The 26,634-nt window shown below is 48.7% G+C and overlaps 1 protein-coding gene across 2 annotated transcripts in view; it reads right to left on the bottom strand.

Annotated features, from left to right (window-relative positions):
* Positions 1 to 2,528: 2,528 nt before the first annotated feature.
* DOCK1 (dedicator of cytokinesis 1) overlaps positions 2,529 to 26,634 on the bottom strand; it is a 480,397-nt gene continuing 456,291 nt past the window's right edge. For both annotated transcript variants that reach the window (XM_036899029.2, XM_036899030.2), the window contains exons 47-52: positions 24,261 to 24,398; positions 16,405 to 16,550; positions 12,187 to 12,385; positions 9,731 to 9,881; positions 7,325 to 7,476; positions 2,529 to 3,675 (exon numbers count right to left, since the gene is read on the bottom strand). In XM_036899029.2, coding sequence (XP_036754924.2) covers positions 3,580 to 3,675; positions 7,325 to 7,476; positions 9,731 to 9,881; positions 12,187 to 12,385; positions 16,405 to 16,550; positions 24,261 to 24,398 — 882 coding nt within the window. In that variant the 3' untranslated portion in view covers positions 2,529 to 3,579. The remainder of the gene's footprint in view (positions 3,676 to 7,324; positions 7,477 to 9,730; positions 9,882 to 12,186; positions 12,386 to 16,404; positions 16,551 to 24,260; positions 24,399 to 26,634) is intronic.

The following is a 26,634-nucleotide window of genomic DNA, read 5'->3' as shown; positions in this document are numbered from 1 at the left end:
AGGCAGAAACTCAAGCAGGGTTTCCACGTCGCAGTCTCAAGGCAGAATTTCTTCTGCAGGAAACCTCAGTTCTTGCTCTTAAGACCTTCACCTGACTGGATGAGGCCCACCCACACTCTCAGGGGTGAGCTCCTTTACTTCAAGTCAACTGATGGTAGATGTTAACCCCAGGCAGTACCAGATGCTTTCTCAGCAACACCTAGATTCGTGTTGGCTTAATTGGTGCCATAGCTTAGCCAAGCTGACACAGAAAACGAACCACCACAAGCCTTGCCCAGGGTGGAAACTAACTTCTCAGTATTACCAAAATGAGCTTGGCTGTGTCACACATCCACACCGTCCCTGATCCTCTCCCGCACTTGGGTCCCACATTCTGGCCACCACAGGACCTGGATGGAGCAGTTGTTGCTTTGTGCTGCTCAGGGATAAATGGCGAGTGCCAATCTCAGCTTATTTGGGTGCAGGAACCCAACTGGTTTCCTGTTTCCTGTTTTGGAGCCATCACCAACTGAACAGTATATGTTTCAATAATTTGAAAAAGGCATATTTTGAAAAACAGAAAAAGAGTAGAAGTCTCCAATAGACTTAAAAAAGTAAGTAAAATACTAAAAATTGTTGGAGACTGAACTAAACAGGAAAAGCTAAAAGCCATCATACCAACAAAGACCTGGGTGAACATGACCCCTAAAGCCTGTTGTTGTAGAAGAATTCAGGGCCAAAGGTGATGAAATCTGTAAGGAAAGGAAAAAAATCAAATCTTTTACATGAAACAATGATTTTAACACTGATTAAAAAAATAATTCCTTTAAATACTAGGAAGCAATTTCCACTCACCAAGGGTGGTTTTTAAATAAGAAAAAGATTTCTACACTTGTCAAATATAGCTTATATACCATCTTCTTTTAATAAAGATTTGAGAAAAGCACATTTTAAACTGGGTAGTTAAAGATGGTTTTATAATAGATCAGAAAGTGTTTGGGAAGGGTAAGAATAAAAGCAAAATTTAACTGATTGTGTGGGAGCTAAATTTGGCTTTGAGCTTCCTGGCGACCAAAGCAAAAATAGAACAGAAGACCCTCACCCTTCCTGTTTCAGAGCATGCATTCTCAGTGAGGCAGTATCACTCCTGTGGGAGTGAAAATTGGTCCTCAGGGAGACAAAATAATCTCATTTTGTCAATGTTAAAGTCATAGATAGATACAAAGTACATAAATGGGTATGTAGTATATTTGGAGTGTTAAAATTTCTTTATGGGGAGTGATAAGGAAAAAAATGTCTAAAATGGGAAATAGGTTGAGCAACAGTTTCTGCATGAAAGGAATACATCATTATATCTAGATAGGCAAGCTTTCTCCCTTGAACCTCATTCCAGAAGGAATATCTTAAGAATGTACCTGACACAGAGGTCAGTTCCTCCTTGATTATAGTTTTGCAGTTGAACCCTTGATTTAAATGAAGAACTTGTGTGCCTGCATAGTTTGAGAAGTTCACTTTTTGTAAATACATTTGCCTATTTGTAATTTATATCTGCAAATTTCTGCAAGGTATAAAAGCGTCCAGTTTTCCCTCCCTAACCACAACGTTCGCCAAGTACTTTCCGGCTCTAGACGCCAGCATGGGACTCACAGCAGCAGGGTGCGGGGGATCGTGGGGGAGACCCAGCCAGAGCATGGAGCATGGCGATTATCCAGGGACTTCCTGGAGGAGGCTGTGATACAGGTGAGGACTGGAACCCAGAAGCCATTCTAGAATAAAAGCAACCACTGTACAGCCTGGTAGCCTTACAATTTGGGGGGAAAGCTTATGCAATGTGAAATGTTGACTACCCCCAAATTATCCACTGTGTCTCCCATGCTCTCCCAGTTTGGGGTGCCAGTACAATCATTTTAGGGTCATGGATAAGATCCAGCTTCTAACATAGTTAACAGATGTTGAATATTTATCTCAGTGAAAGAGTACGGATTCATAAAGAAAAAAATTCCATATTCACATATGCCTACAACTTCCTGGAGGTGGAATGAATATTTATAACAAATACAAATAAACTAGGGGACAGCTAGTATGCTGCAGAACACAGGTGAGTGTAATTTATAGCCACAGAGGACCCCACTACCTTCTTTATTTCTTGCCACTTAAGATCCAGGGAAAAGCTCTGAAGTTTGACGCCTCTCAAGTTATATGACATACCCTACTCAACAAAGACCCCTCTCACATGAGCAGCTGCAAAAGCTAAAAGGAGGTGGGAATGATGTGCAGCCAGACAGCTCAGGGACGGGTGGGGGAGAGGGTGTCAGCAAGTACACGGCTGTGCTCTGCTCCTGCAGGACAAGCAGACATGCAGAGGGACGTGGGTGCTGATGATTTAGCTCCAAATCAGAGACAGTTAAACTGATGATTAAGAATGCTGTTTGAGGAAGATGTGCACATCCATAAATATGGGTCACAGAGCTCTTTAAAAAAGCAGAATTAAGAGAAGCAGATTTGTATTTTACAGCAAGGGATAAATAAATATTGTGTCAAACACTGAGTCTTTTTAAATAGCCTTTTATTTTTTTGTTGTCAATGATTAACTTTTGAGCCTACTAGAAGAGTATCATGATTATAGTGAATAAAAAAATATAGATGACAGAATAAAAATATTAGGTTACACAAAGTTAGTTTTTAAAAAATCATTGTCCATCAACTTGAGTTTTGAAAAAAAAACCCCACAAAACTTAATTTGCATTTTTTTACACTTCCAGCAGTTAAAAACTAAGAACACATATTGAGAATCATTTGCGTACGTCTATTACAATAAACAGAAGGACCACAAGAATTAGAACATGTTCTAAGAACCATCATATATACAAACTTCTGTACAGAATGAGGACAAAAAGAACTCACGCAATTAAAACCATCTCCTGTGGTATACATAGTCTTTTTTTAAAAAGAAAGAAAATGTATCTTCCTATACTCATATTTATTTTTCCACTTGATCCAGTATTTTTAATGGTGTTTCCATTCCATAAATTAGTAATTGTTCAGTAGCTGAGAAATGTCCTATTTTAAATTATACCAAAGGGAATGAGGAACTTCCCTGAAAGCGCTGACCTCAATTGTCTGATGTAGGCTGAAGATACACTGAACCAGTGAAGTCACACCACCAGTCGTAGTGAGGAGGGTTTGATAAAACAGAGGGTCTGGCCCGGAGAGCAGAGAAGATTGCTAAGCTCAGTTACTATACGGTTCCTTGCACACGATGGTCTGTCTGACCTTTCCCACGAGGCTACACTCAGGTCAACCATGCTCTTTGCTAATGTGTCATTTGGCACAGAAAGGACTTTGGGGCAAGACTTAGGCTCTCTTAGGAAGGACATCCCCTGGAGTCCCACAACAGTATTTTCCAGACCTGTGTCCACCTGGCTCCCATGTGAAAGGCCACTCACTCCATGGCTGAAAATGACCTCCCGCTAAGGAAAAGCAACTGCACGACATGTCAGATGCCATGGGCCTGATAAGACAAACAGACGCCGGACACGAAGAAGGTATGGAGGCGGGGGAAAGATGCCAGCTCGCTCTTTCTAGGAGGCCCTGCTGCTCTCACTGCACAATCCCAGAGTCCACTGATGTCTGCTTGCGCGTTGTCTTTGGCGGGGGAGGAGGCGGAGTCTTGCTGGGCAGTGGAGGCCGCAGATGCTGGAAGAAGAATATGAGAGATGTGACATTACTCACGCCCGGGCAGGAAACAGCCTCCAGGTGGGGCCTGACCTGGCAAGGTGGCATTGAGGGCAAGTCGATCCGTACCCTGGGTGGGGACTGCCCACTCCCTGTGACCTGGGACTGGCAGGTCTGACCTGGCTATGGGCAGCGAAGGGCCTTTCTGGCATCTCTGAGTAATCGCTTTTCACAAAGCACCTCAGAGGTCTGCATGGACCCTGAGAAGCATAACCACTGCTCTTTGCGTGGTTAGGCGCTGGTGACCTAAGGACCCCTGCAAACAGACCAGTTTCTGAACCAGGAAGTTTAAAGGTTTAACAACAAGTATATATGAGCAAAACCGCACCCAGGGCCAGCCAGGCAGCCTGGCAGTGCCACAGCTGAGCTGCTCTCAGTGAGCGCCCTCCTCATGCCCCCGAAGATGCCTCCAAACTGTTCAGGGACAAACAGTCCTTGAAATGCTCCTCAGGGTAGATGAGAGGTGCTCCCTTGCTCTCTGAACTGGAAAGGCCACGTAAGAGAGGGTCCACCGGGCCACAGGCACCTGTAGCCAAATGACCTGTTTACGAGGTAGCTTTTCATCCATAGTCTCTTCTGAAACTGCAAAGGGGGGCCAATGAACGAGGTGAGGGGGCTGTTTAAACTCTCCGTGAGGAAGACACAGAATATAAAGAAATGGGTGCAGCTGTGTCCCAATAAAACTTTATCTACAAGAAGAGGTAGCAGGCTGGATGCCCATGGGCCACAGTTGGCCTTGGATTCCCAAGAAAGATCATGAATTTACAACTGTAAAGGTGACAGAAACAAGCTGCTCGCTGGACCTGCCAGGGTAAATGACGGAGAGGGCTCACGCTTAGCTGCTCTGGGCACCCAGTGCCCATCAGACACCTGACACACAGCAGATTTAATGCGTGCTGACCAGGCAGGTGAACGAATCAGTCAGTGGATGAAGAAGTGAAGGGACAGATGAATGAATGAACAGACCAGGAGAAGGGGCAGCAGGCCACAGGTGGAATGAGGAGGAATGAAATTACTTCTGGAGAACTATTGTCTAGTAAGGTGAGCGTGGATGGTTAACAGCCTCTCGCTGGAGGCTCACATTTAGCTCAATGTGAGAAGAGACGCTTCAAGGACAGAACATGACGCAGCAGTCTCGCACTCTTGCTCAGATTTCCTCCTGGTTCACAGAGAGTATATTTTAAATGACCTAGTGCTTAACACACAGGAGAAAATAAATGTGCAAAAATACAGCCCATTGTAAAAAATGAAGTAAAATAATATACTCATAAGTCTTCTTAAGATTGGTAAGAATGGCTAAAAAGAAACACCTATTTCAAGATCTGGTAACAAAGTTGTTTACATGTGGAAGCCACAGTGACGAGGTCAAGGGTGAGCACTCGTGGGCCAGGCTGACGCAGTGAGTTGCAAGCAGGATGTCAGCGAGGCCCTCTGAGCCAGATATGAGCAGGGCAGGCTTATCACTATTAAGCAGAATGACAGCTCAGATCATCAGTTCTAAGAGCCATTTTGAAAGACATGACAGCTTACCATGGCAACAATGAGAGACAGAGTCGACTACAAGCCCAGGCCGATCAATGAGAGTGACAGGAGGGTATCGGTCACCCCCGATGGCAGATGAATGATCATTATCCTACAGCAGCTCTCAGGGCCTGTGCAGAGGGAGGCTCCCTGGAAACACACCTGCTCCCAGCTAATCATGACCCACTGACCCACAGACAGGCCACCAGCACAAGCTTTCATGCTGCAGCTAAATCAAAAAAGAAACAAACAGCAGAAAGACTTGGGTAATTAATCTAATTGAATTCACAGCCCTTTTTAAAGGGAGCCGAAGCTTTTGCATGGTTAGTTCCTGCCTTAACCAACAGCGTGTGACATCAGTATCACGGGATAATGTATTGAATGAACTGAGACGATAAAATGCTGCCCCTGAATCGACCTATTAATAAAAAGGGATCTAGTCATCCTTCCAAGCTCAGAATTTTCAGCTCACTAGTACAGGGAGCCCTGGGGGGTATTCCTGCTTTTCCAACTAAATAAAGAAGGGATTGATTAACTAAGCTGCTGGGAAAACAACAGCCCAACCAGTCACTGTTCTCATTCACTCACTGTGTCTCCTTTTGCTCTGACTTGCAGTTAAAAGTCCATGGGGAAGGCCAGGCAAATATTTCTACAGTTGCAATGAGCCATTCCAGCCTCTTGAAAAGCCATCACAGGGCACCTGGACCCTTCTCCAGGGCCAGTCCCCCATCGTGGCCCTTCTGGGGACAGAGGGCTGATGTGAATCGCGTGTCCCTTTAGCATTGGAGATGAAACCTCACTGCTTTTTTTTTCACACAAAAGGAATAATCAAATACATATACTGCAAACAAATCCCTCTCCCTTCCTCTCGTCTCTCGAGACATGATAAACTTGCAGAACACTCAGTGAAATACCCGCCATAGGAAAAAGCATGAATGTATTGTTTTTAAGGGGACAAAAGCATGCCTCGCCTTGATAAACACCCACGGGCACATATGGGCCTCGCAGTTTGAGTGTTCCACAGCAGCTCTCTTGTCATTTCCCTGAGGCCGACCAGCTGCACAGATCGACAGGGGTACTTTACTCTTCAGGTGGCACTGACTTTATTTTATAAGGCTAAGAGCCCTGTGGCCAGCAGAGGGATGACCCTGGAAGCCGACCTCCCGGCGCTGCTGGGGCAATGCCACACGGCCCCTCCAGGTACATGCTGACTTGGATGAGGCCGGGCTGGTGAACAACAGAGAACCCCGTGTGACAGCAGCCTTGGGCACCAGGACAGGAGCGCGGTGGACCTCAAGAGAACATTTCTAGAACTTTCAGCTGTTAACCACAGAGGCACTGGTTTGAATGGCTTTTATGGCTCTAAGCTTGTGTTTGCATTAGGAGGCCGGCCGGCCCAGAGGCCACGGAGCAGTGGGCACATCAGACAAGAGTAATGAAGAAAACAGTTTTCAGGGGATACCAGCAGGGGTGCATGCTTATGGCGGCCAGCACCCCAAGTTTAACAGGGAGGGGGGGTTTTAAGGCTGAAGGCACAGTGAGGGGTGGGTGGCCTGGGTGGCCTCAGGAACCCGGGGTATGTCCAAACTGGAGCCAAGGTTCTCCATGCAGCAAGTGCCTCTCCCCACCCGGGAGTGGTCAGCACCAGGGTGATGCAGCCAGGGGAACTGGGGGGAGAAGGGCTTCTCAAGGGCCAAGTTGGGGTCCAACAGGAGCATGCCCTGTACAGCGTGACCTTGGACAGCTTCTTTAAACGGTCAGACAAACCACTTCTCAGAAAAGCTACTTTCCAAAAATCAGACTTTCACAGGACTTCCACCTGCAGCAGAATGGCCTCGGGGGTCAGGAGATCCCCTGCCCACAGCTTCTCCCCCCTTTCCCTTGTTTGGAGGCCCGTGTGGGGACATGTGTCTCTATGCGGTGGCGATGGAACGGAACTGCAGATCCCACATACGGATCACTCTGGCCCTGTTCTCAAAGTCAAATGTTGGTCGGTCCAGAGTAAACAGCCTAATGCCAGGAAGGCGGGATCTGCCCTTTGTGGAGAGAAGGATCACAAACCCAAGCGGCCGATCCCCGATGGACTCACCCTCTGGTGGGGAGGAGGGGGCGGGGGCACCGGTGAGCCCATCAAGTCCTGGTTCTCCATCAGTTTCCCGTAGTCTGCCATGCTGCCTTTGAGAGGCAGAGGAGGCGGGACCTCGGCCACGTCCATCCCGGGCATGCCATTCAGCTCCAGACCTAGGCAACAGGGAGGATTTAACATCGAGCCCGTGTCCCCACTGAGCCCGCGTACAACTGACTGCTTCATGTGCTCTCCAGGGGAGGCAAAAATACTTTGCCCTGCTTGTCAATAGGCCAGAGAAGCGAGCAGGGAAGGGTAGAGAACTCAGAAGGCCAGATGCCCTCTCACTGGCATATTCTAGAAAGAACACACAAGTACCAGGAGGCACCTACCACCTGCGTGGAGAGGAGGCATCAATGCTGTAAAAACAGCCGTGTGAACCCCAGACCCTTCTGATCCCTCCTCCAGCCTCTCTGCCTCGGTGGTGTCTGAACAGCAGGGTGTCACAAGGACCCTTTACACCTGGTGTTTGCAAAGCCCAGCTGGGACTCTGGACCCAGCCTCCTGCAGCTGTTACTGGAAAGCGCCACTAAGCGAAGCATAACAATGTGGCCCTCGTCCCCTGCCTTTCAAATCTCTCTCCACAGAAACCCCATGATTGTATGACAGGAAGTTATTAGCAGGAACAGTCACTGTGGCTGTTGCTTTACATAAGCCAAGGCAAAGTACAACTGAAGTAAACCAAACAAGTAGCCCTTTTTCCAATGGAGGCATAATGATTGGGATGATGGATATTTTCTCAGCCCTTGTTGAGACTCTTAGGAAAAATGTGTTTTTCTTTAATATTCAAGAGAGGAAACTTGACATTTTTCTGATGGGTCTTTCTGGATGGGTCTCATTTACCCGATGGCCCATCAGATGAAAAGCCCTTCATTAGGAAAACGCTTCCTAGGAAGAGTTGTGTAGTTTAATGAGGATGCTCGCCGTTGCATCCAGGGGAAGGCTTCTGACTGACAGCAGGCCTCATGGCTGGCTGCTTGGTGAGCTGTTTTCCTTGTGGCAAAATACATGTAACGTAACATTTGCCATTTTTAGGCATGCAAATCAGTGGCACTGATTACATTCCAAATGTGCAACCATCACCTTACCTCCAAATTTCTTAGTTTTCAAAGACATACCTGCCTCCCCCAGCCCCTGGTAACCTCTCATCTACTTCATGCATCAGAATTGCATTCCTTTCTACGGCTGCATTAATATTCCATGGTGTGGGTATTTCCTCAGAGCATGTTTTGTTCATCAGCTCATCAGCTGATGGACACCTGGGTTGTTTCCACCTTTGGCTACTGTCGATACTATTGCTATGAACCTTCATGTGCAAGTGTCTGTTTGAGCCCCTGTTTTCAATTTTTGGGGGATATGCCCAGGAGCGCACTTGCTGGGGTGACTCTGCATCGATCTTCATGTTCTACCGAAGTGTTTTCCACATTAGCAGCAATGGGGTTTAGTTGCAAAAATTTGAACTATTAAAAAAATGATAAAATAATTTTATGAAAGCAATCATGAGGTAATCGTGTAAGGATATGAAGGCATAATACTGAAAAACCATGTCCCTTCCAGCACCCAGAAGACTCTTTGCTCACTCAATTAGGCTCACCCATGGCTGCAACCCTGACTCACCACCTGAGTCCCCAGAATCCTGCTTGTTCTGCTTCCAGCAAGGAAAAAACCACCTCATTCACCCCTAATTCATGGTGGGCCCTAATTCCAACAACTCATGTCTTTTTCAGAAGGGGAGAGGACAGAGGACAGCCCCGCATGCCCACAGAGGCAGGGACTGGAGAGAGGTGTCCGCGAGCTGAGGGGTGCCAAGGAGTGAGGGGGGCGGGAGGTGGAGGCGGCCCTGCCCACACCTTCATTTCACACACTTCTGGCCCCGGAGCTGGAAGAGAATACATTTCTATTGCTTTGAGCCGCCAAGTTGGTGGAAATATGTTAGGGCCGCCCTAGAAACTGAGGAAAACTGGAAGAACAAGCCCTGCCCTTTGCCCTTCCCCAAAGCTGAAAGCGCTTCTGCACTTTACCATCCTCCCAGACTCAGGAAAGCCATGGCCCTCCCGGGGCTCCCCATTAAATGATACAAAACTGGGGAGCATCCCGTGTGCCCCTCCAGCCTCCCCCAGCAGGCAGGTGATTCCGAGACCCTGGGTCGGGGGCCCCATAAGTTCCACCAGGGAACTCGAGAAGCCCAGGACTGTGCCTTGGCCCCATGTGCTCAATCCCAAGGGCGGGAGGCGCCTAGTAATTGGGGGCTCATGGGGCGCTCCTCGTCTGCTTCAAGGACAGGAAGTGGGTCTAACGGCAGAGCCGCCGGTCATGAGGGATGTCACAGAATGATGTCAGGAATCCCCATGCGGAGCAAGTCCTACTTACTGGGCTGCAGACTGAAGCTGAGTTTGGCCCTCGGCGTGACCGGAGGGGGCGTCGTCTGGGAGGACGGGGATGGGGACACTGAGAAACGCCTTTCACTGCTGATGACGTTGATCACCTGGCTTTTTGGTCTCTGGGGCCGCAGGGGACTTATCTACATTGGAAGGACAGAAAGAGTGTAGTTAGGATCTGTCATGGGCTGAGTTCTGTCCCCTGAAAAGTATGTTGAAGTCCTAACCCCCAGTACCTGTGAATGTGACCTGATCTGGAAATAAGATCTTTGCAGATGAGGTCACGAGCAGGTGGGGGTGGGGGGTCCTAATCCAGCATGACCAGTGCTCCTATAGAAAGGGGAAATCTGGGTGCAGACATGTATACACGGGGAGAAGGCCATGTGAACATGAAGGCAGAGGGCAGGGTGACGTTTCTACAAGCCAAAGGACACTGAAGACTGCTGGTAAACCATCAGAGGCAGGGCTGGGGCAAGAATGGATCCTCCCTCCCAGGCTTCCGAGGACGCGGGCCCTGCTGACACCCTGATCTCAGACCTCTGGCCTACAGAGCTATGAACAATACATTCTGGCTATTTAAGCCCCTAGCCCATGGTACTTGCAGGGGACAGCCTCTACACCTGTGAGCCCTGTACTCACAGACCTTGCTGGCACTGTCACCTAGAGGAAGAGGCCCCTTGATAGCTGGGCGGGACCAAGAATGGTAAGTCTGCCCCTGGGGAGAAGGCAGGACTCCTGGCCTCTGGGGCTGCAGCCGTGGTTCTGAGGCTCATCAGAGGCCAACGGGGGGTCAAGGTTCCCTTGTTGCGATCCTGTGGATTTGCTGAGGGTACTGTGGGAGGCCCATTTTGGCTGAACTCAGCCTGTCTTTGCTGGTATCCTTGCAGGCAAACGGCCACAGAAGGAGGAATAGAACTTGTGCTGTGACAGCCAAATGTCTGGCATGGCCTTAGACTTCTTTTCACACAGCTTAATTCTGATCGGCTCTGCCATTTGGCTTAACTTCTCCGAGGCTCTTAGCTTAAAATGGAGCTTAATAAAAATATATGAAAGATCTTACAGTGTCTGGCATTTGGTCAATATTCAAAATGTTTCTGTTAATTCCCCCACCCAGGTGTGATGACCTGAGGACTCTATGTGGACTTGAGGGAAGGCGAGCTCGGCCAGTGTCAGCAGGGGCCCAGGCTTCCCAGTGTTCCCAAACAGCAGACAGACAACAAGGGGTGGTTCATCAGAAACCTCTTAACCCCAGCGCCTGGGCACTTAACGCAAGCCTCTGGCCAGTTCCTCCCCATGCTTGGCCAAAGGGCTCAGAAGAGCGTTCGCCTTCCTGAAGGCATGTTACAGCTCTCAGGTCTGCCCTCCTCCTTTAGACAGCCAGGCAACGTGTGGCTGCTGGTCCTAGTGGCACACAGTCTGGATGAAACATATCCTCTGGTGTTCGAGATAGAAACAAGCTGGGAAGTATGTCTTATTAAAAGGTGGCCCCTTCTCAGCCCTTTGATCAAGCAATGCTTCAGTTGTGGCCACTGGCTGGCAAATGCCTGTCCCTTTCTGGGGTGGGGACAGCGGCTCTAAGCCTGACTTAGCCTTAGAAGCTGACAGCCTGTGTGAGCTGCTTCTTTATTTTGTTTCCAGTCTACAAATAGCACTTTCTGAATAAAGTTCACCCGAGAAGCTGTGCCTCATTTTGCCCCCAAACTGCAGACACCACTGTGCACTTCTGACGGCAGCAGCCCCCCAGGCCCAGCCCCGGGACTAGAATGAACTACACGGGTGTTTGCTGCCACTGTCACATGCCGGGACTCTGGAATGAACGAGGTTCCTGGGGATCTGTTTCTAATGTCAACTAGGCAGCATGTGCTGGGTGAAGCCCCTGGAACTCCTTCTGAAAGCTGGTCATGAGATGTAAATGGGCAACAGATGAGGCGGAGGGATGACAGGAGCCGTGTGCCTGGCAGAGCCCAGTGGGAAGGGGCTTCTGGACTCCAGGCAAGCGCAGACTATAACACTCAGGCAGTCACTGCGGCTGAGCATTCCGGTCAGCAAGGGGGGAGGGAGAGGCTTCAGTTAGCACGGAATACTTGGTTCTAACAATGAAAGCATTCCTTGTTCATCTTCTGCGATATTAGGAGGTGCCGGAGGCAAGCCCAGCAGTGCTGCAGAGAGCCTGGAATCCGTGGTCCTGCTGACGGCTGGCCCACCTGCACGCGCACGAAGCATGGGTGCTGAGACAGGCTGGCCCTGGAGAAAAGCTGCTCTAGCTGTGCTCTGGGGGCCTGGTGGCAGTGGGTCATACGAGGCGAGGGCTGAAGGAGACCCCAGATTGTCATGGGGATACTTTAGAGCAAATTCACTGAAACCCAACTGACAGCCCGTTGATGAGACATGGAGCGAAGTGGGTCCCGGCCGCCGTCGCCCGGTGGGGAAGGCCCCCTGCGGAATTACCGTTTCTGAGAGGATCACGGCCTCAGACTGCTGCAGGGGAACGTCGGTGGGTTTGAATTCCTTATCGAATATCTCCTGATGTTTGCTGTTCCTCTTTTCCTTCTTCTTCTCCTTCTTCTCCTTCTCTGGGTCGTCCTTGTCCAGTTTGTCCTGGGACCTGGAGTGCATTTTCTTTGGCAGGAGAGGCTCCAGAGCAAACCTGAAGGAAACGGTTGTTTAAGTCACTGAGGTCTGACTGGGAGAACAATTGAACAATTGCTTTCCACCCTGCAGGTGTGTGTAAACACATTCACCACGAATCTGAGTGCTGACTGAGGACCACCAAATCTTACAGAAACGGAATGATTTTAAGAGGGAGGCCAAAGGAGGGTTAAGATACCCATTAGCCAATTGCAATGGATGGACTGTGCTTGCAACCCGATCACAACAAACTGGAAAAAAATCGGACACTTTACAGGACAGGGGATGAAATGTGAAATCTAAGGGGTTATAATAGTGATATTAAGGGATTCCTGTAGATTTATGACGGGAGAAAGGTAAAAGGGGAGCCCGTGCCTTTTAAAGATTCATACTAAAGTGTTTACAAATACCACGGGGAGAAATAGGCAGATGCAAATACGTTTCTGGTATCTTGAGTCTGACCAAGTCTCTATATATTAGGATGACAGATACGCGAGCTGCTACAGCTGGAAGGCCTTTGGGACTTTGGGACGGCTCAACGAGAATTCTGCAAGCTGTTTCCAGGTCAGAGGCCCGTGGACGTGCCCTTAGTTTTTCAGCAGATAAGGGAGCTGGAGCTGGAGGACCTGGGTCCCAGCTCTGCCACCCACTGGTGAGTCTCGATGTCCTCCAACCACGGGCTGGATGTCACTAGTTTCAAGATGAAATTTGTCAACACCCTTTCGCCTACTGGCGCCAAACAGTTGGTGTAAAACCACGTTAATGGTTAGTTTACTGAGTAAACAGATCTTGGATTAGTTTCTAAGGTACGGATCAAAGAGGAGCAATGCACACACGAATCCATACAATTGTGGTTTGCGATTTAATATTATACTGAGGGAGGAGTCCATCCTGTTTCTCTCCTGGTAGGTCATGACAGGAGAGGCAGAATTGGGTTCAATTCTAAGATTGGAATTTCAGCCTCTGCAGCAGGAAGGAGTTAGGAAAGAGGCCAACACAGAGAAAGGTATAAAAATGTCTTAAAAACTTTATAGTGTAACTCACACACAAGGTATTATGGGATCCTATATTTTCAAAGTATAACACATGATAAAAAAGTAAAATAAAAGAGAGATGGTCTCTTAAAAAGACTCATATATATAGGAGAAATAACCTATACTCTGATTTCTAATAAATGTGTCTTTTAAACTGTGGTCGACACATCATTTCCATATGGCCAGGAGATGCAAAACAGAAAGCCAAGGGGATTCACAGCAACTCCTGGCCCTCTAGCTGCCTGACACCCAGGCAGTCCCCGAGCCCGGGGGCAGGACCAGCCACAGCCCCCGTGATGCAGGCTGCCTGGACAGGTAGCCAGGCCCAGAGCTTGCCCCTGAGAGGCTCCAGTCCTCCGGGCAACCTTCCAAGCCTGACCTCCTTGACCACATGGAAAATAAACTGATTTCTTCAAGGGGGGATTGATTGCAAGAGAAATTAATTCCAAAAGCCAGTTGCATTTTCATCCCAGCTGTAGTTTCTTTTAAACTTATTTGTGAATGGGCACATTTAGAATGAAACCAGTGCTCTGATCAAAGAAGCCATTAGAGTCACCTTGCTCTCCACTGTGGGAGAGGTAACATGGAAGACATCATTCAGATAGATCACTCACAAGAATCTCATTACAAATGCATTGAAGATACAGACTGCTGAGAACAAGAACCACGTCCCCTACTTTCCGTTTCTCCCTGCATGACTAGGGGTGCAGCAGGATTTGTTGTTAAGGCACATTCTGTCTAACAGTAAAGATATTGAATGTAGGCATTGATTGTCAGTAGCTGCTAATGCCACCGAGAGATAGGCAGACACAATGTGCTCCCGCGTGGGAGAACTACAAAGCCATTCTGTCCCCAAATCAAGCCTGAACCTAATCAAGCCTCTAGATGCAACAGCCAATATGGAGGAAACGTGGAGGACAGAGACACACACCAAACACCACAGTAGGGGATGCAATTGGCAAGATTCAGATACAGACAAGCAATGTAAATTTTTGACAAATTGTAAGAAAAAGCGAAGATAAGGAGAAATCTATTGATTAAAAGAGAACTAAAGAGATGTATCAACCAATAACTCAGTCTCAAGAAAACTAATAAAAAATGATATTTGTGGCACAATTGGAAATTAACACCAATATTTGATGATAATATAGAATTGTTAATGTTAATTTTTTACACGTGATAAAGGTAGGATGTATTTGTAAAGGCAGTATGTTTCTCTAAGTATTTACCTTTTAGAAATTCACACTGCTATGTTTAGGGGTGAAATGACATGATGTTCAAAATTTGCTTCAGAATAATAAGGGGTTGGGAGAGGGTAGGGTAGAGCCTGAGATAAGATTGGCTAAGAGTTGATAACTGAGGCTGGCTCATGGGCACAGGGCCTCAAACATTCTGTCCCCTTTGTATATGTCTGAAATGTTTCCATAGCAAAAACTTAAAAATGATTGATGAAATTATACACTAGTGTTAACTTTGATCATTAAGGCATTTTGGGACACCTGGGCTTTTCCAACAGGATACACAATAACCAATACATCAATATCCATTATGTGTCAGATATTCTATTAGAAACAACAATAAAAATTTCCATGATTTTATTCTAGGTTTGTAGTCCTTGAGACAATTAACACAGGGGAAAAAGTAGACATCTTTCAGCTTAGGGGAGAGACCTGAGCTGTGAAATCCACACATGTCCACAAAGAACCAAGAGAAAGACAGGTTGCATTTAAAATTTGTCACATTATGAGCAGCACCTGCCTACAAATGGAACCTTATTCTGTGCACAACCTGTGCCGTTTGAGACCAAAGTTTCATTTTCTCCACATTAGATACACAGCTAAGGTTGGCAACCCCAAGAATGAACAAAAATCTGGACTCTATTAATAAAGATGCCTTCTAGTTAGTTCAAGGTTAAACAAATTCTCCTGGGAGAAGGAGCGCACGGCCCATGCTCATGTATTCATGCACACGATATTCCGCCATCTAAAACCTCCAGATCAATTTCCACCCTCATCCCATGTTCCTGGAAATATAAAATCCTTTTCATAACTAGCCTGGGGATTTTCTTGGGGAGAAGCTGAATTAATTTCTTTAGCAGTCTTGTGCTAAATGACAAGCACGCATGATTTAAATACCTCTAAATTGAGGATTTCCATATGGACTTGGCCTTATAAGAGGCAGACACCGAAAAAAATTACTGTTAAGAAAAAAATGTCGGTATAGTTTTCAATCCTCCATTAGGCACATCAGTCATCGGCAACAAAAGACACATAGATCTGAGCTGTCCCTTGGGGTGTCCTGGACATTCATGTCTGCATGTCGCAGGGGCCAGGAGGGAGCCTGTGGGTTTGATAGGTCGATGGATCGTAAACCAAATGGGGCTGCCCAAGCACAACTGTGCAGACTCCACAGTAAAACTGTTCTGATAATTAAATTACAAGAGATACTTTTTGTTTAATAAGAAAAGAACAAACTTTACATATTTGCTCCTCAAAAACACACAAAGATCAATGCTGAGGCTCTTTCTGAATGCTCTGAGTTGATGCAGGAGACCTCGTGGGAGCTCTGCCAGTATTTCCTGGTCTCCTAAGTTCCCCTCTAGCCCACTTGTGCTTTTGGGTGCCCAAGAGCAGAAATGAACCAGGAAGCCCCCGGGAAGGAAGGGGGCCCCACTGTGACAGTCCTTCATTGGTGTGACACCATGGCAGTAAGCAAGGGATGGAAAAGTACAAGCACGCGGCCAGAAGGGACCAGCACGCTCTTCTGGGACAGGCCGAGGAGGGCTGAACACTCACTGGAGATTATAAAGTTCACGGGAAAACTTACCCAAAGGATTTTTTCTCAAAAACTCACAAGACCCTGAAAGTCATATTGGCATGATTGTAGAGCCTCAGAGTCTCAGCGTTGAAGAGGATTTCAAAACATCCTCTCAGTTGTGATGAAACAAACCCTGGGCTCTCCCTGGCCCCTCCAAGCCCGTGCCCCTCAGCTGAGCCCGACTCACCCATCAGAGCCTGGCCTAGAAGGGGTGCTGTCGGATGACAGGGATGAGACGGACGCCACAGACAGGGGCCGGGGGGAGGCAGGCATCGTGAAGGACCGGACCATGGACCGGGGACGGCTGCCCCTTCTGTCATCCAGACTTGAGGGCTAAGAAAGGGAGAGACATTGAGAAGGACAGGTTGTTTGATGTTTATGCCAAAGACGTCCAGCCGGCCCTGCCTGGCATGGTCAGACTCTTGGGACCACATGGTCTTAGCAGTCTGGAATCTAGACTAAAACTGTCCACACTTTATAAACAGTACATTCTCAAGTTCAGAGTCAAGGGCGCAAGTGATGATTATTTTAGAGTTTTGTAAAACATTACCTGATCCTGTGAAAAAAAAAAAACAGAAAGAATGTTAATTTTTAAAACTTTTAAATGCAATTTTCTTTACCAAGACCACAAAACATCAATCTATTCCAAAGTCATAGAAGAATGTACTGACCAGAAAATTTAATTTATAGAGTAACACCTAAAATGTGATGAAAGAAGTTACAAGGTCTTTAGATGAACTTGATCCATCTCCGCATGCTGACACACTGTGCGGATCACCAGAACACACGGGCGTGGAACGACTGAACCTCTCTACACTAAAATAACACGCTCCTGCTGCTTAATGAAAGGTGGGCATCCTCCCTGGCCCGTGGCTGGCACCGTGGATTAGATGCAGCCTTGGCAGACCTACCCAGGCCCCTCCCCTCCTGGCCAGGTCACAGGCTAGTGATGCATTCCTGAGAAAAATGCACTGGATGGAGTTTTCCATCCTCTCCTGGGAATATTACTGTATAATACCAAGATGAGTGCCATCGACACACAGCACGTGTCAACACCTAATTAGCTAGAAAATGCTAGTGTACCTGTAGCCCCAGCCAGATGTTGGCACATCTGGGACTGCAGCTGCTGCAAAAGCTCTTTCCTTTAACCCGAGGCTGTGGAAACCAAATTCCCATGGGCACTTCCTCTCTGCGTGGCCTCCAGCTCTCCATCCCAAACACCACCCCACCGAAGCCGGCATCACACTCGGTCAGTCACCTAAGAGACACGCTTGGGGCCACAGCTGATTACTGACTGCAGACCTCTACTTCCACATCCGAAAAGTGGGCCTATTTCTAAACGACGGGTTTCGCATGTGAAATACCACTGGATTGGTATACTACCTGTTTAATAATAAAAAGTTCAATATTGCCAAAGAACAGTTTAAAGCAGGAGTTGGTAAACAGCTGTTTTCTGTAAAGGGCCAGATAATAAATATTTCAGGCTTGCAGGTCATTAGGTCTCTGCCCCCACTGCTCAACTCTGCTGTTGTAGCATGAAAACAGCCACAGATGACACAGGAACAAGTGTGTGTGTCTCTGTTCCAGTGAAACTTTATTTATAAAAATGGTAGTGGGCCTACGTGGCAATGAATGGGTCAAGGCAGCTAAGTGGCTCTATGCAGCTGGCATTGGCCAGCACAGATGGGCTGGTCAGTTTGGGTTTGGTACCAGTGACGGTGCCATTGTACGTCTCCAAGGAGATGAACATTGTCATTTACTGGCCTTTATGAGGAAACCAAAAAGGAGAAAGATAGTTGCCAATTAGTCCGAACTGTCCTGCCCTCATCACCCCATGCACCCCCGGCCCCCACCACGCCACCCCGCCAGCTCGGACACTGCTCTTCTCTGGCATCTCTGTGGGACTCTGACCCTCTTTACATTGTTTTTTAAATTGCTAACTGAGTATAACTGACATGTAATATTACATTAGTTTCAGGTGTACAACACAGTGGTTCAGTATTTATAAACATTACGAAATTCTTACCATGATAAATCTAGTTACCATTTGTCATTGAGCAAAGTTTTTACAATATTATTGACTATATTCCCTATGCTGTACATTGTATCCCAGGTTTGTTTATTTTGTAACTGGAAGTTTGTATTTCTTAAACCCTTTCACCTATTTCTTCCATCCCACCCACTCTCCTTCCGCTCTGGCAACCATCACTTGTTCTGTGTCTTTGAGTTCAGTTGTTTTGTTCTGTTTGTTCATTTGTTGTTTTTTTAGATTTCATACATAAGTGAGATCATACAGCATTTGTCTTTTTCTATATGACTTATTTCACTTAGCGTAATGCCCTGTAGGTCCATCTATGTTGTAACAAATGGGAAAATTTCATTCTTTTTTTATGGTTGAGTAATATTCCATCATATATGCGTACCATCTCTTCTTTACCCATTCATCTGTTAATGTACACTTAGGTTGCCTCCGTATCTTGGCTATATGTAAATTATGCTGCCATAAACATGGGGGTGCATATGTCTTTTCAAATTAGTGTTTTCGTTTTCTTTGGGTAAATACCCAGGAATGGAATTGCTGGATCATATGGTTATTTTGAATTTTTTAAAGAACTTCCATACTGTTTTCCACATTAGCTGCGCCAGTTTACCCTCCCACCAACAGTGCACAAGGGTTCCCTGTCCTCCATTTGTGAGTTTCTCCTCCCATACAGCGGCTGCCTTTTCGTTTTGTTGTTTCCTGCACTGTGCAGAGGCTTTTTTAGTTTAATGGAGACTGATCCTCTTCACATTTTGAATGAGGTCTCTCGGCAGCCTCTGCCTTTCAAAATCCATGCTCTCTCTTGCCATTTCTTCCACAGCTATGGTTTCTGAGGATGGCTCAGAGGTGGGGCATCAGCTCTGTGGAGCCCACGGGTTTGTCGCTATGAGCACCCACTTACTCAGGCTGTACCACCTACCAGTCTGGGAGGGGCCCTTCCCACCTCTGCCCTGCAACTGCCTTGGCGTGGCTTCCACCCAAGCCTCTCTGGATCCAGGTGAGGGGCAGAAGGGATGACAGCCAGAAACCTCATGCGCAGGTGATTTTTTTGGTTGGAGGTGCTGCCTCTACAGTCCGCTGTCTCCTGGGCACATGCGGATGCAGTTAAGGACATGCAGCTGAGCGTACAGTGAGGAAGAAGAGTGGCCTGCCTGACATTTGGGTGCTGTGCACCCCATTCCTGAGAGCGCCTAACAGGACAGTTTCTACTTCTCTGATGAAATGATCTTCACAGCAGCCACGGGGACCTGAGCCCTGAATGCACGGGTGCACAGGAGGGAGTCAGCCATGGACCCCAAGGCGAGAGGGCCAGTGGGGACGACCTCACTCCAGCCTCAGAAGGCCCAGGAAGCAGCCCTTGAACGATGTATAGCTGACCACAGAGGGCTGGCAGGGGCAGGGCTCCGGCTGAGGAGGGCAGAAGCCAGTCTTGGGTCCCACACTTGGCAGGACACCCAAGGGGGTGGCTCTACTGGGCCGTGGCCTCTACAGGGCCACTTGCCCCACAATTCCTTCTTGACTGAGCAGAGCCTCTGGAAATTGAGGAATCAGGATTTCTATCATTTTCCTCAGAAGCGCTTAGCGTCCCTCTCAGACCTGAGAGGCACAGCATAGCTACAGCTTCAGGACACTGTGAATGAACTGCTGTCCCCGTGTCCCAGCCGCAGGGCTGGCCGGGGGTGGGGACGGGGAGTTAGAACCGGGCTAGAATTCTGGCTGTGGCACCGACAAAGGGACTTGCATCCGACATGAAACCACCCTGAGCCTCAGCTCCCCCCCAGCATGCAGGGAATAATCAGTCACCCCACCTCGAGAGGCAGCATGAGGATAACGTGAAGGGAGATAGGTGAAGCTTGGAGGGTCTGGCACACCCGGAGCGGCAGCTCCAACACCCTTGCTGTTGACGTTATGGCCTGAGGCAAAACCTTGGGTGGGCTCCCTTCCCAGGAGCTGGCCCTGCCCTGCCCTGCCCGGTGACTGACACAGTCTACACGGCCGTCTCCCTGCTGAGTTGGAACACCCCATCCTGACCCACCACAGGAGTCGTGGGTGGGGTGTGTTAGATGAACTTAACTGTGGTCACTGGTGTTTCATGGGATAGTGTGTGAAGCAGGTGCATTTCACAGTTTTCCGGAAATGTGCCTTTCCAAGTGCCGTACAAATGCCAGCTGTGGATGGAAACCCAGAGGCAATATGCTGGTCCCTGGGAGGGAGTGCTGGGGGTGGTTCGTCTGGGCAGGCACGTGGGAGAGGTGGGCAGGGCCGGGCGGGCGAGTGAGGCTGCAGGTGTGAGTGGAGATGGGGAACTGAGGATGCCCCTCCCAGAGAGACCCAGCACCATGACTGTGCTCCTCTGCCTGGCAAATGTCCCACTGAGTTCCAGCTTACAGAACAGGTGGAGTCAGACTTCTCCACAGAAGCAGGACCTAGCAGCATGACCTCCCAATCAGCGACCTTCCCAGTGTCCTCAGGGGCACCCCAGGGTCCCGGTAAGAAAAGCACGGGAAGGCTGTGGATGGAGGACCGGGGAGGAGAAATCCTGAAAGTAGGGGGCCGCTGGGCTGGCAGGGTGATGGAGTGAACCAGTTCCCTGGGGGAGACCACAGCTAAAGTTGGGATGGCCAGGGAGGGTGTGACCTCATCCAGGCAAGGAGGAGACGGGAGTCAGCCCTGCATTTTCTACAGGCTGGGCTGAGAGGTGGGAGGGGCACCTGGGAGGAGTCTGTTGGGAGACCATTCAGATAGTTCCAGAACTCACAAGAAGCCTGAACTCAGCCCCCGGACGTAGGTGTGCTGGGTAAAGTTGACAGGGAGGATGGGCGTGCCGAGCACAGAACAAGGTACAGTTCCCCCAATCTGCACCAGGCTTGGAGGAAGGGTTAAATGAAGACCTGGATGAGAAACAAGGAAATCTTTCTCATGAATGTGATGACAAACGGATGCCCCTGTGGGCCTGTGGGCCAGCAGAGGCCTGGGCAGCAGGTGCCAAATGCAGGAGCAGCGTCGTCTCTTCCCCGGGGCCCCAGGGTCTGTGCACCTTGTACCACAAGCGTCAGGAGGAGCTGGGATGCAAGCAGCAGGGATCTTCAGAGCCCCAGGACTGGCCAGATGAAGCCAGAGCGGTGAGACAGGGGCTCGGACGGAGCCTCCTGTGGATTAGGGAGTCGTAGTGTGTCCCAGGGTTCCCTTACTATGGCTTAGGCTGGCTCAGAAAAATTGACAAAATGGTTTATGTCCTTTCCACGGGGTTTTTATTTTTAAATCCATCTTTTTATAACTAGGATGATACTATATTGCTTTTTAAAGTATTCTGAGATGCTTGCAAGTTTCCAAAGTAGAGAAGATGACAAGGACTCATCCCAGGTGCTTTTTATTGTCACATTTCTCCGAGAATGACGGGGGCATCGCCTGTCCCTCGGCCTGCTCAAGAGAGGCTGGCTGTACAGCCTGCCTCTGGGGTCCCAGGATGGAGGCAGGAAGGCAGTTTCACGAGAAAAAGCATCTCAGGGCGGGAAATGCACCCTGTATGCCTGGACTGCCCTCCCAATAAGCTCGACCAGCCCCTGCTGGGCTCCGGGATGCCCTGGCTGCCCCTGCAGACAAAGTGGGAAGTTTGGAGGACATGATGCTATCTCAGGATGCAGTGGGAATTGCTAACTGCCAGCCAAGGACAGCTGGCTTGGAACAGGGGAAACCTGTCCTGGAGAGGGGGACATCCCCGACCCCCTCACAACACCCCCACCTTCCTGTCTTGCCTTTTTCCCTGTGCCCAACACAAGCATTCCCAGAAAGCATGAATCCCAGCAGTGAAAGGAGTATGAAGGGAGTTTGCTGAGCCAGACAGGCTTCTGTCCTTCTCAAATACACTAAGCGATTGACCAAAGAGGAGGCTTTTCACTTGGAAAGAAAACTTGGAGATTTCACAAGTGTTTATTTCTTAGAAAGAATTAAAAGTGGCATCAAACTTCGGAAGAGCCGCACTCTGATGCACTCCGAAACTCTCCTTGCCACTCGACTCTGATTGTAATGAGCTGCCAGCTCCAAAGCCATCAAGCACTGCTCAAGGATTCTGCCATGCAAGCAAAGGTCCTCCAGCGTGGCCCAGCAGGGGAGCACCGATTCCCAAGCCCCCTCACCTGCAGCAGTTTCTGGGGAGGTGGGACAGGCAGCCCCGGATTTCTGCCTGCTGCATTTTCAGACCACAGCATGTTATTCTTGGCTTAGTCAGGTTCATGCCCTCCTGCTGGGCCCAGGGCCAAACACACCCACATCTGATGAACACCAGGCCCTGGGCTTCCAGGCACTGGGGCCCAGCCTTGGCTGGCAGGTGTAGGGATGGTGGGAGAGAATGGACCGTAATCATAGCTGACTGACCCTCCCCAGGGGGCATCCCAGCCTCTTAGCTGTCTCTAAGCATGTGGGAAAAGAAGGGCCGGCTCTGCTGTGTAAACTGCAGAGCAGGGGCTAAAAGTACAGACGCTGGAGGTCGACTGATAGGGTTCAGACTCGGGCTCTGCCACTTGCCAGTGAATGACCTTGGACTAGTTAGCCTTTCCGCGTCCTCATTTCCCCATCTGCAAAGTGGGGACGGCCATGGTGCCTCCTTCACAGTGTTGCACAGGTTAAGCAAGTTCATATCTGCAATACGCTTGGAAAGGTCTCTGGCACATGGTAAGCACTCAATTAGTGTTTGCTAAATGAGATAAATGTGTGAAAAATAGAAGTGAGTTCACCAGACAGAACAGCAGAGCATGCCAAAGAACAATGAACTGATGGAATTGAGCCAAAAAAAGACAAAAAATGGCACACCACATTGGCCACTTGGTTCCTTAGCAAGTAGAGACAAGTGTTATGAGAAGCAGATTAACTTCGGGCAGCACGCCTTCCTTTCGCAGGATAACAGAAGACTGCACACACACTGCCTCCATGCCAGCAGGAATGGGGTCCTCGTAGGTTAGAAGAGGCCTTGCTGCCTCCTTTGCCCTCTGCTGCCGATCTCTGAACAATGGGGAGGAGGCCTTGTGCATCTGCTGTGTCCGACACCTCTGGGGTCCACAGGCAGTCAAGGTCAGGCCCCATCAGGGCTCCCAGAGACCGTAAGGATAGAGCCGCACACCACCGTGGCAATCTGATTGATCGTGCTTGGCCTTGTCCCTGGAGCCGCTAAGACATGGCTCATGAAGATGCTGTCAAGCCTGCCGTAAGTCCTAAACCATCCAATATTGTGCATCATCAAGAATCCCAAGCCATGCTTTCATCATGCTCTTGGCAAAAACCCACTTCTGCCCTGTATCCAGACTGGCATTCCAGGCTTTCAGACGGCGGGCGCCTCCAGCTCCTCCTGACAGTTTCTCCGCTGCCCGGGTCACAGCTATGTCTGCCCTGGCCTCTGGCCTGCCATTCAGATTCCTGCCTCCTGGCCTCCTTCTCCAGGTAGGGTCCTCTCCACGGCCTTCCCAGGCCATCTCCAGTGTACGTGGGGTGGCCGGATCAGTGACCACTTCCTTCAACAGAGAAGTCTTGGCTAACAGTTTCCAATCTCAGGAATCGGTCTCAACTCCTCTCAATGACTCGGACCTTGGACCAGGCACGGGTGCCACCTCTCTCTGGGACACCATGAGTGCTCTTGCCCCAGGTGTCACTTGACCCCATGTGAGTGTGTATGACTGTAGGTGTGGTCTCTGTGAACCAGCCCGAGTTGCATGGGCCCCCGTCAGATTTTCTGGCTACCCCACCACACTAATGGTAGACTGTGCTTACCCCAGGTGAGTGGGGTATTTGGTGATCAAGCGAATTCATGAATGCTTATGCACCCCAACACTGTCAGTTATTGAAAGGCTGCTGGTTTGCTGGCAGATGATTTATGAGGAGTTAAGGTGCCTTAAATCCCATTTCCCAAGCAGACATGTACATGTCCCAGTCACTCTGCCCTGTGAGCCTGTCACAGTCAATGTGACTCAAAGACACCCCCAGCCCCAACTTGTGCAGAGCTGCCCACTTACCATGATTCGCACACCATACTGCTTTTCTACTTTTTCCCTTAGCTGTTTGAAACAGGCTTCCATTCTCTCATGAAACGGCCTCAAGGCTTCAGTAACTTTGTCTCCATGAATCCTGATCCCTTCGGCCAAAAACGGAATCTGAAAAACACAGAGGTCAACATTTCTTGGTTAGTGTTGTCTAGGGGGAGGAGCACACACGAGCCAGGGTAGCACCGTGCAGAAAGCAACTGCTTTGTTCCCCGATCAAACAGCTGATCGAATTCATCAGCAGGCATATCACCCCCAAAGACTAAAATGTTTAAATTAAAATCGTTTGTGTTTTAAACTGGACACGGAGTGCCGTACACTTGATGGCTCTGCTTGACTCCCATTTGTCAGTCAATCCCAGAAGAGGCTTATCTGTGCTTCTCACGTGCGTCTGGAACGAGCTGCATTTTGAATTTGTTTAGCTGTAGTCTGATCTATTAGCAAAGGGTCGTGTCACAGTGCAAAGATTTTTTGGCTGAGACTATTGCCTTTATGGACAACTGAGAATCCTATTTCAAAATGTAAAAATCTAATTATCTGTGGTCTATAGTCCTGAAGGATATTCTTATTTGGAAAGGAAAACCAAGTTTATTCTTCCTTAAAACTAAAAATAATCACTTCTCTGCCAACACTGCTGTCACAAAATATCCACGCCAACACTTCACTCCCAAGCATGGAGATGCAGCTGACCTTTAAAAGTGTCTCAGAGAGACATTTTCATTCCCTGGCCCCACAGACCCTCCGAGTCACTGTGTTGGGGGGCGGGTATAGGAAAGGCTCTTTTCTTTCCCTGGTTTTTGCTTCCCCCCCGTGGCTCAGACCAGGAGTTAGATACTCTTCAGTGCAATCAAGCTAAGAGGCTTCCTCTTAATAATTTATAGTTAAATCAAAATACTGATTAAAAACAGATTTTCCTCATATGACAGAACACCAATCTAAATGAGCAGATTTATTAGTAAGAGGGGTAATAAGTACACAATTGAACAAATTCAAGAAATCTTATCAAGACAAATCAATGCATAAGATGTATTTTGGCTGTCATTTATAGCACGCCGTTGTTGCTGCTCCTGGTACTCCAGGAAAGGCGGGAATAAGTGAGCCCGCCCCCATGTCTGCAGCCCACCCAGCCTGCTCTCTGCTTACCGACACGAAGTTTGTCTGGCTGACAACTGGGCCCATACCCCAGGTACATGCCAGGTATCCTTTTCCAGCCAGCTTTTGCCAAAAGGACAGTGTGCAGGTGAGACTTCAAAATAGATGGGACCCCTTAACATTCCACGTGAATCACTCTCGCAGATGGCAGCTTCCCTGGGCTGGCGCCTGTGTGCTCAGGGTCAGCAGTAGGAAGGCTCACAGTGATCCTTTGGCTTCCTGAGCTCTGCCTTGGGGGACGGCAAAGGCAGGCTGGGGACAACTTTTCTGGGTGGTAAATAAATGAGCTGCATCTGTCGGGTGCAAAGGCAGGTACCGCCTCAAAGTTAAGGCATAGCCACTCCAGATGGTAAAAGCACTTCGATGTAGAATGGACCTTTCTCAAATGTGCCAAATGCAGCCTAATCATTTCTGCTTTTTTTCATGGTTTGACAAAACTCGTCATTGGCCAGATTCTTGACATCAAAGAAGTTACTTGCTGGGCTACAGTCAAGACCTTTTGGTGTAGTCGGCTCACTGGTGCTGCACTAACTGCACTTTGGCAGGTGAGACTTACGGGGTATGAGAATGTATCCCCTCGACAGGTCCTGGTTGTTGATCAGATATAACCTTCTTCGAGGATGGGACCTGACCCTGTTCTGTGCCTGACTGGGGCTGAACTGCAGCTACGCATGAGAAGATGCTCTGTGTAAACATGCCAGTGTATGCGGTGCTTAATATATAAACAGATGCCGTGGACCGAGGCCTGAAATGGTCTTTGGAGACCCTTTGTTTCATGGGTTCCAACCTAGCTGAGCATCAAAATCTCTCAGGCAGATTCCTGAGCCCCCACCCCCAGAGCCCTGATTTGCTCTAGAGTGGATCTCAGGCATCTTCATTTCTTAAGAGTTTCCCAGAACCCAGAAAGAGAGAGGAGTCCCCAAAGTCACACCGTGAGCTGCTCAAAGCTAGCAGGCAGCCTGCTCTCCAAAGACGCTCTTCCAAACAGCAGTGCTGTATTGGAAGTTTGCTCCTGTGTGTCCCCTGCACAATCCCTGGCCTTTCAGCCCCACAGAACATTTGGGAGCACTGTGCCTGCCACCAGCGGGGGATGATATATGACTTTGGTCGGTCTTTCATCCTTGTGTATTTCAACACAGAAGTATGTATACATCACAGCAGTTTAATGTGAGTCTGTATGGATTCATCTTGGGAC

The sequence above is a fragment of the Manis pentadactyla genome, chromosome 8 (assembly GCF_030020395.1).
Source record: "Manis pentadactyla isolate mManPen7 chromosome 8, mManPen7.hap1, whole genome shotgun sequence".
NCBI lineage: Eukaryota > Metazoa > Chordata > Mammalia > Pholidota > Manidae > Manis > Manis pentadactyla.
This window is presented reverse-complemented; position numbering and strand designations above follow the sequence as displayed.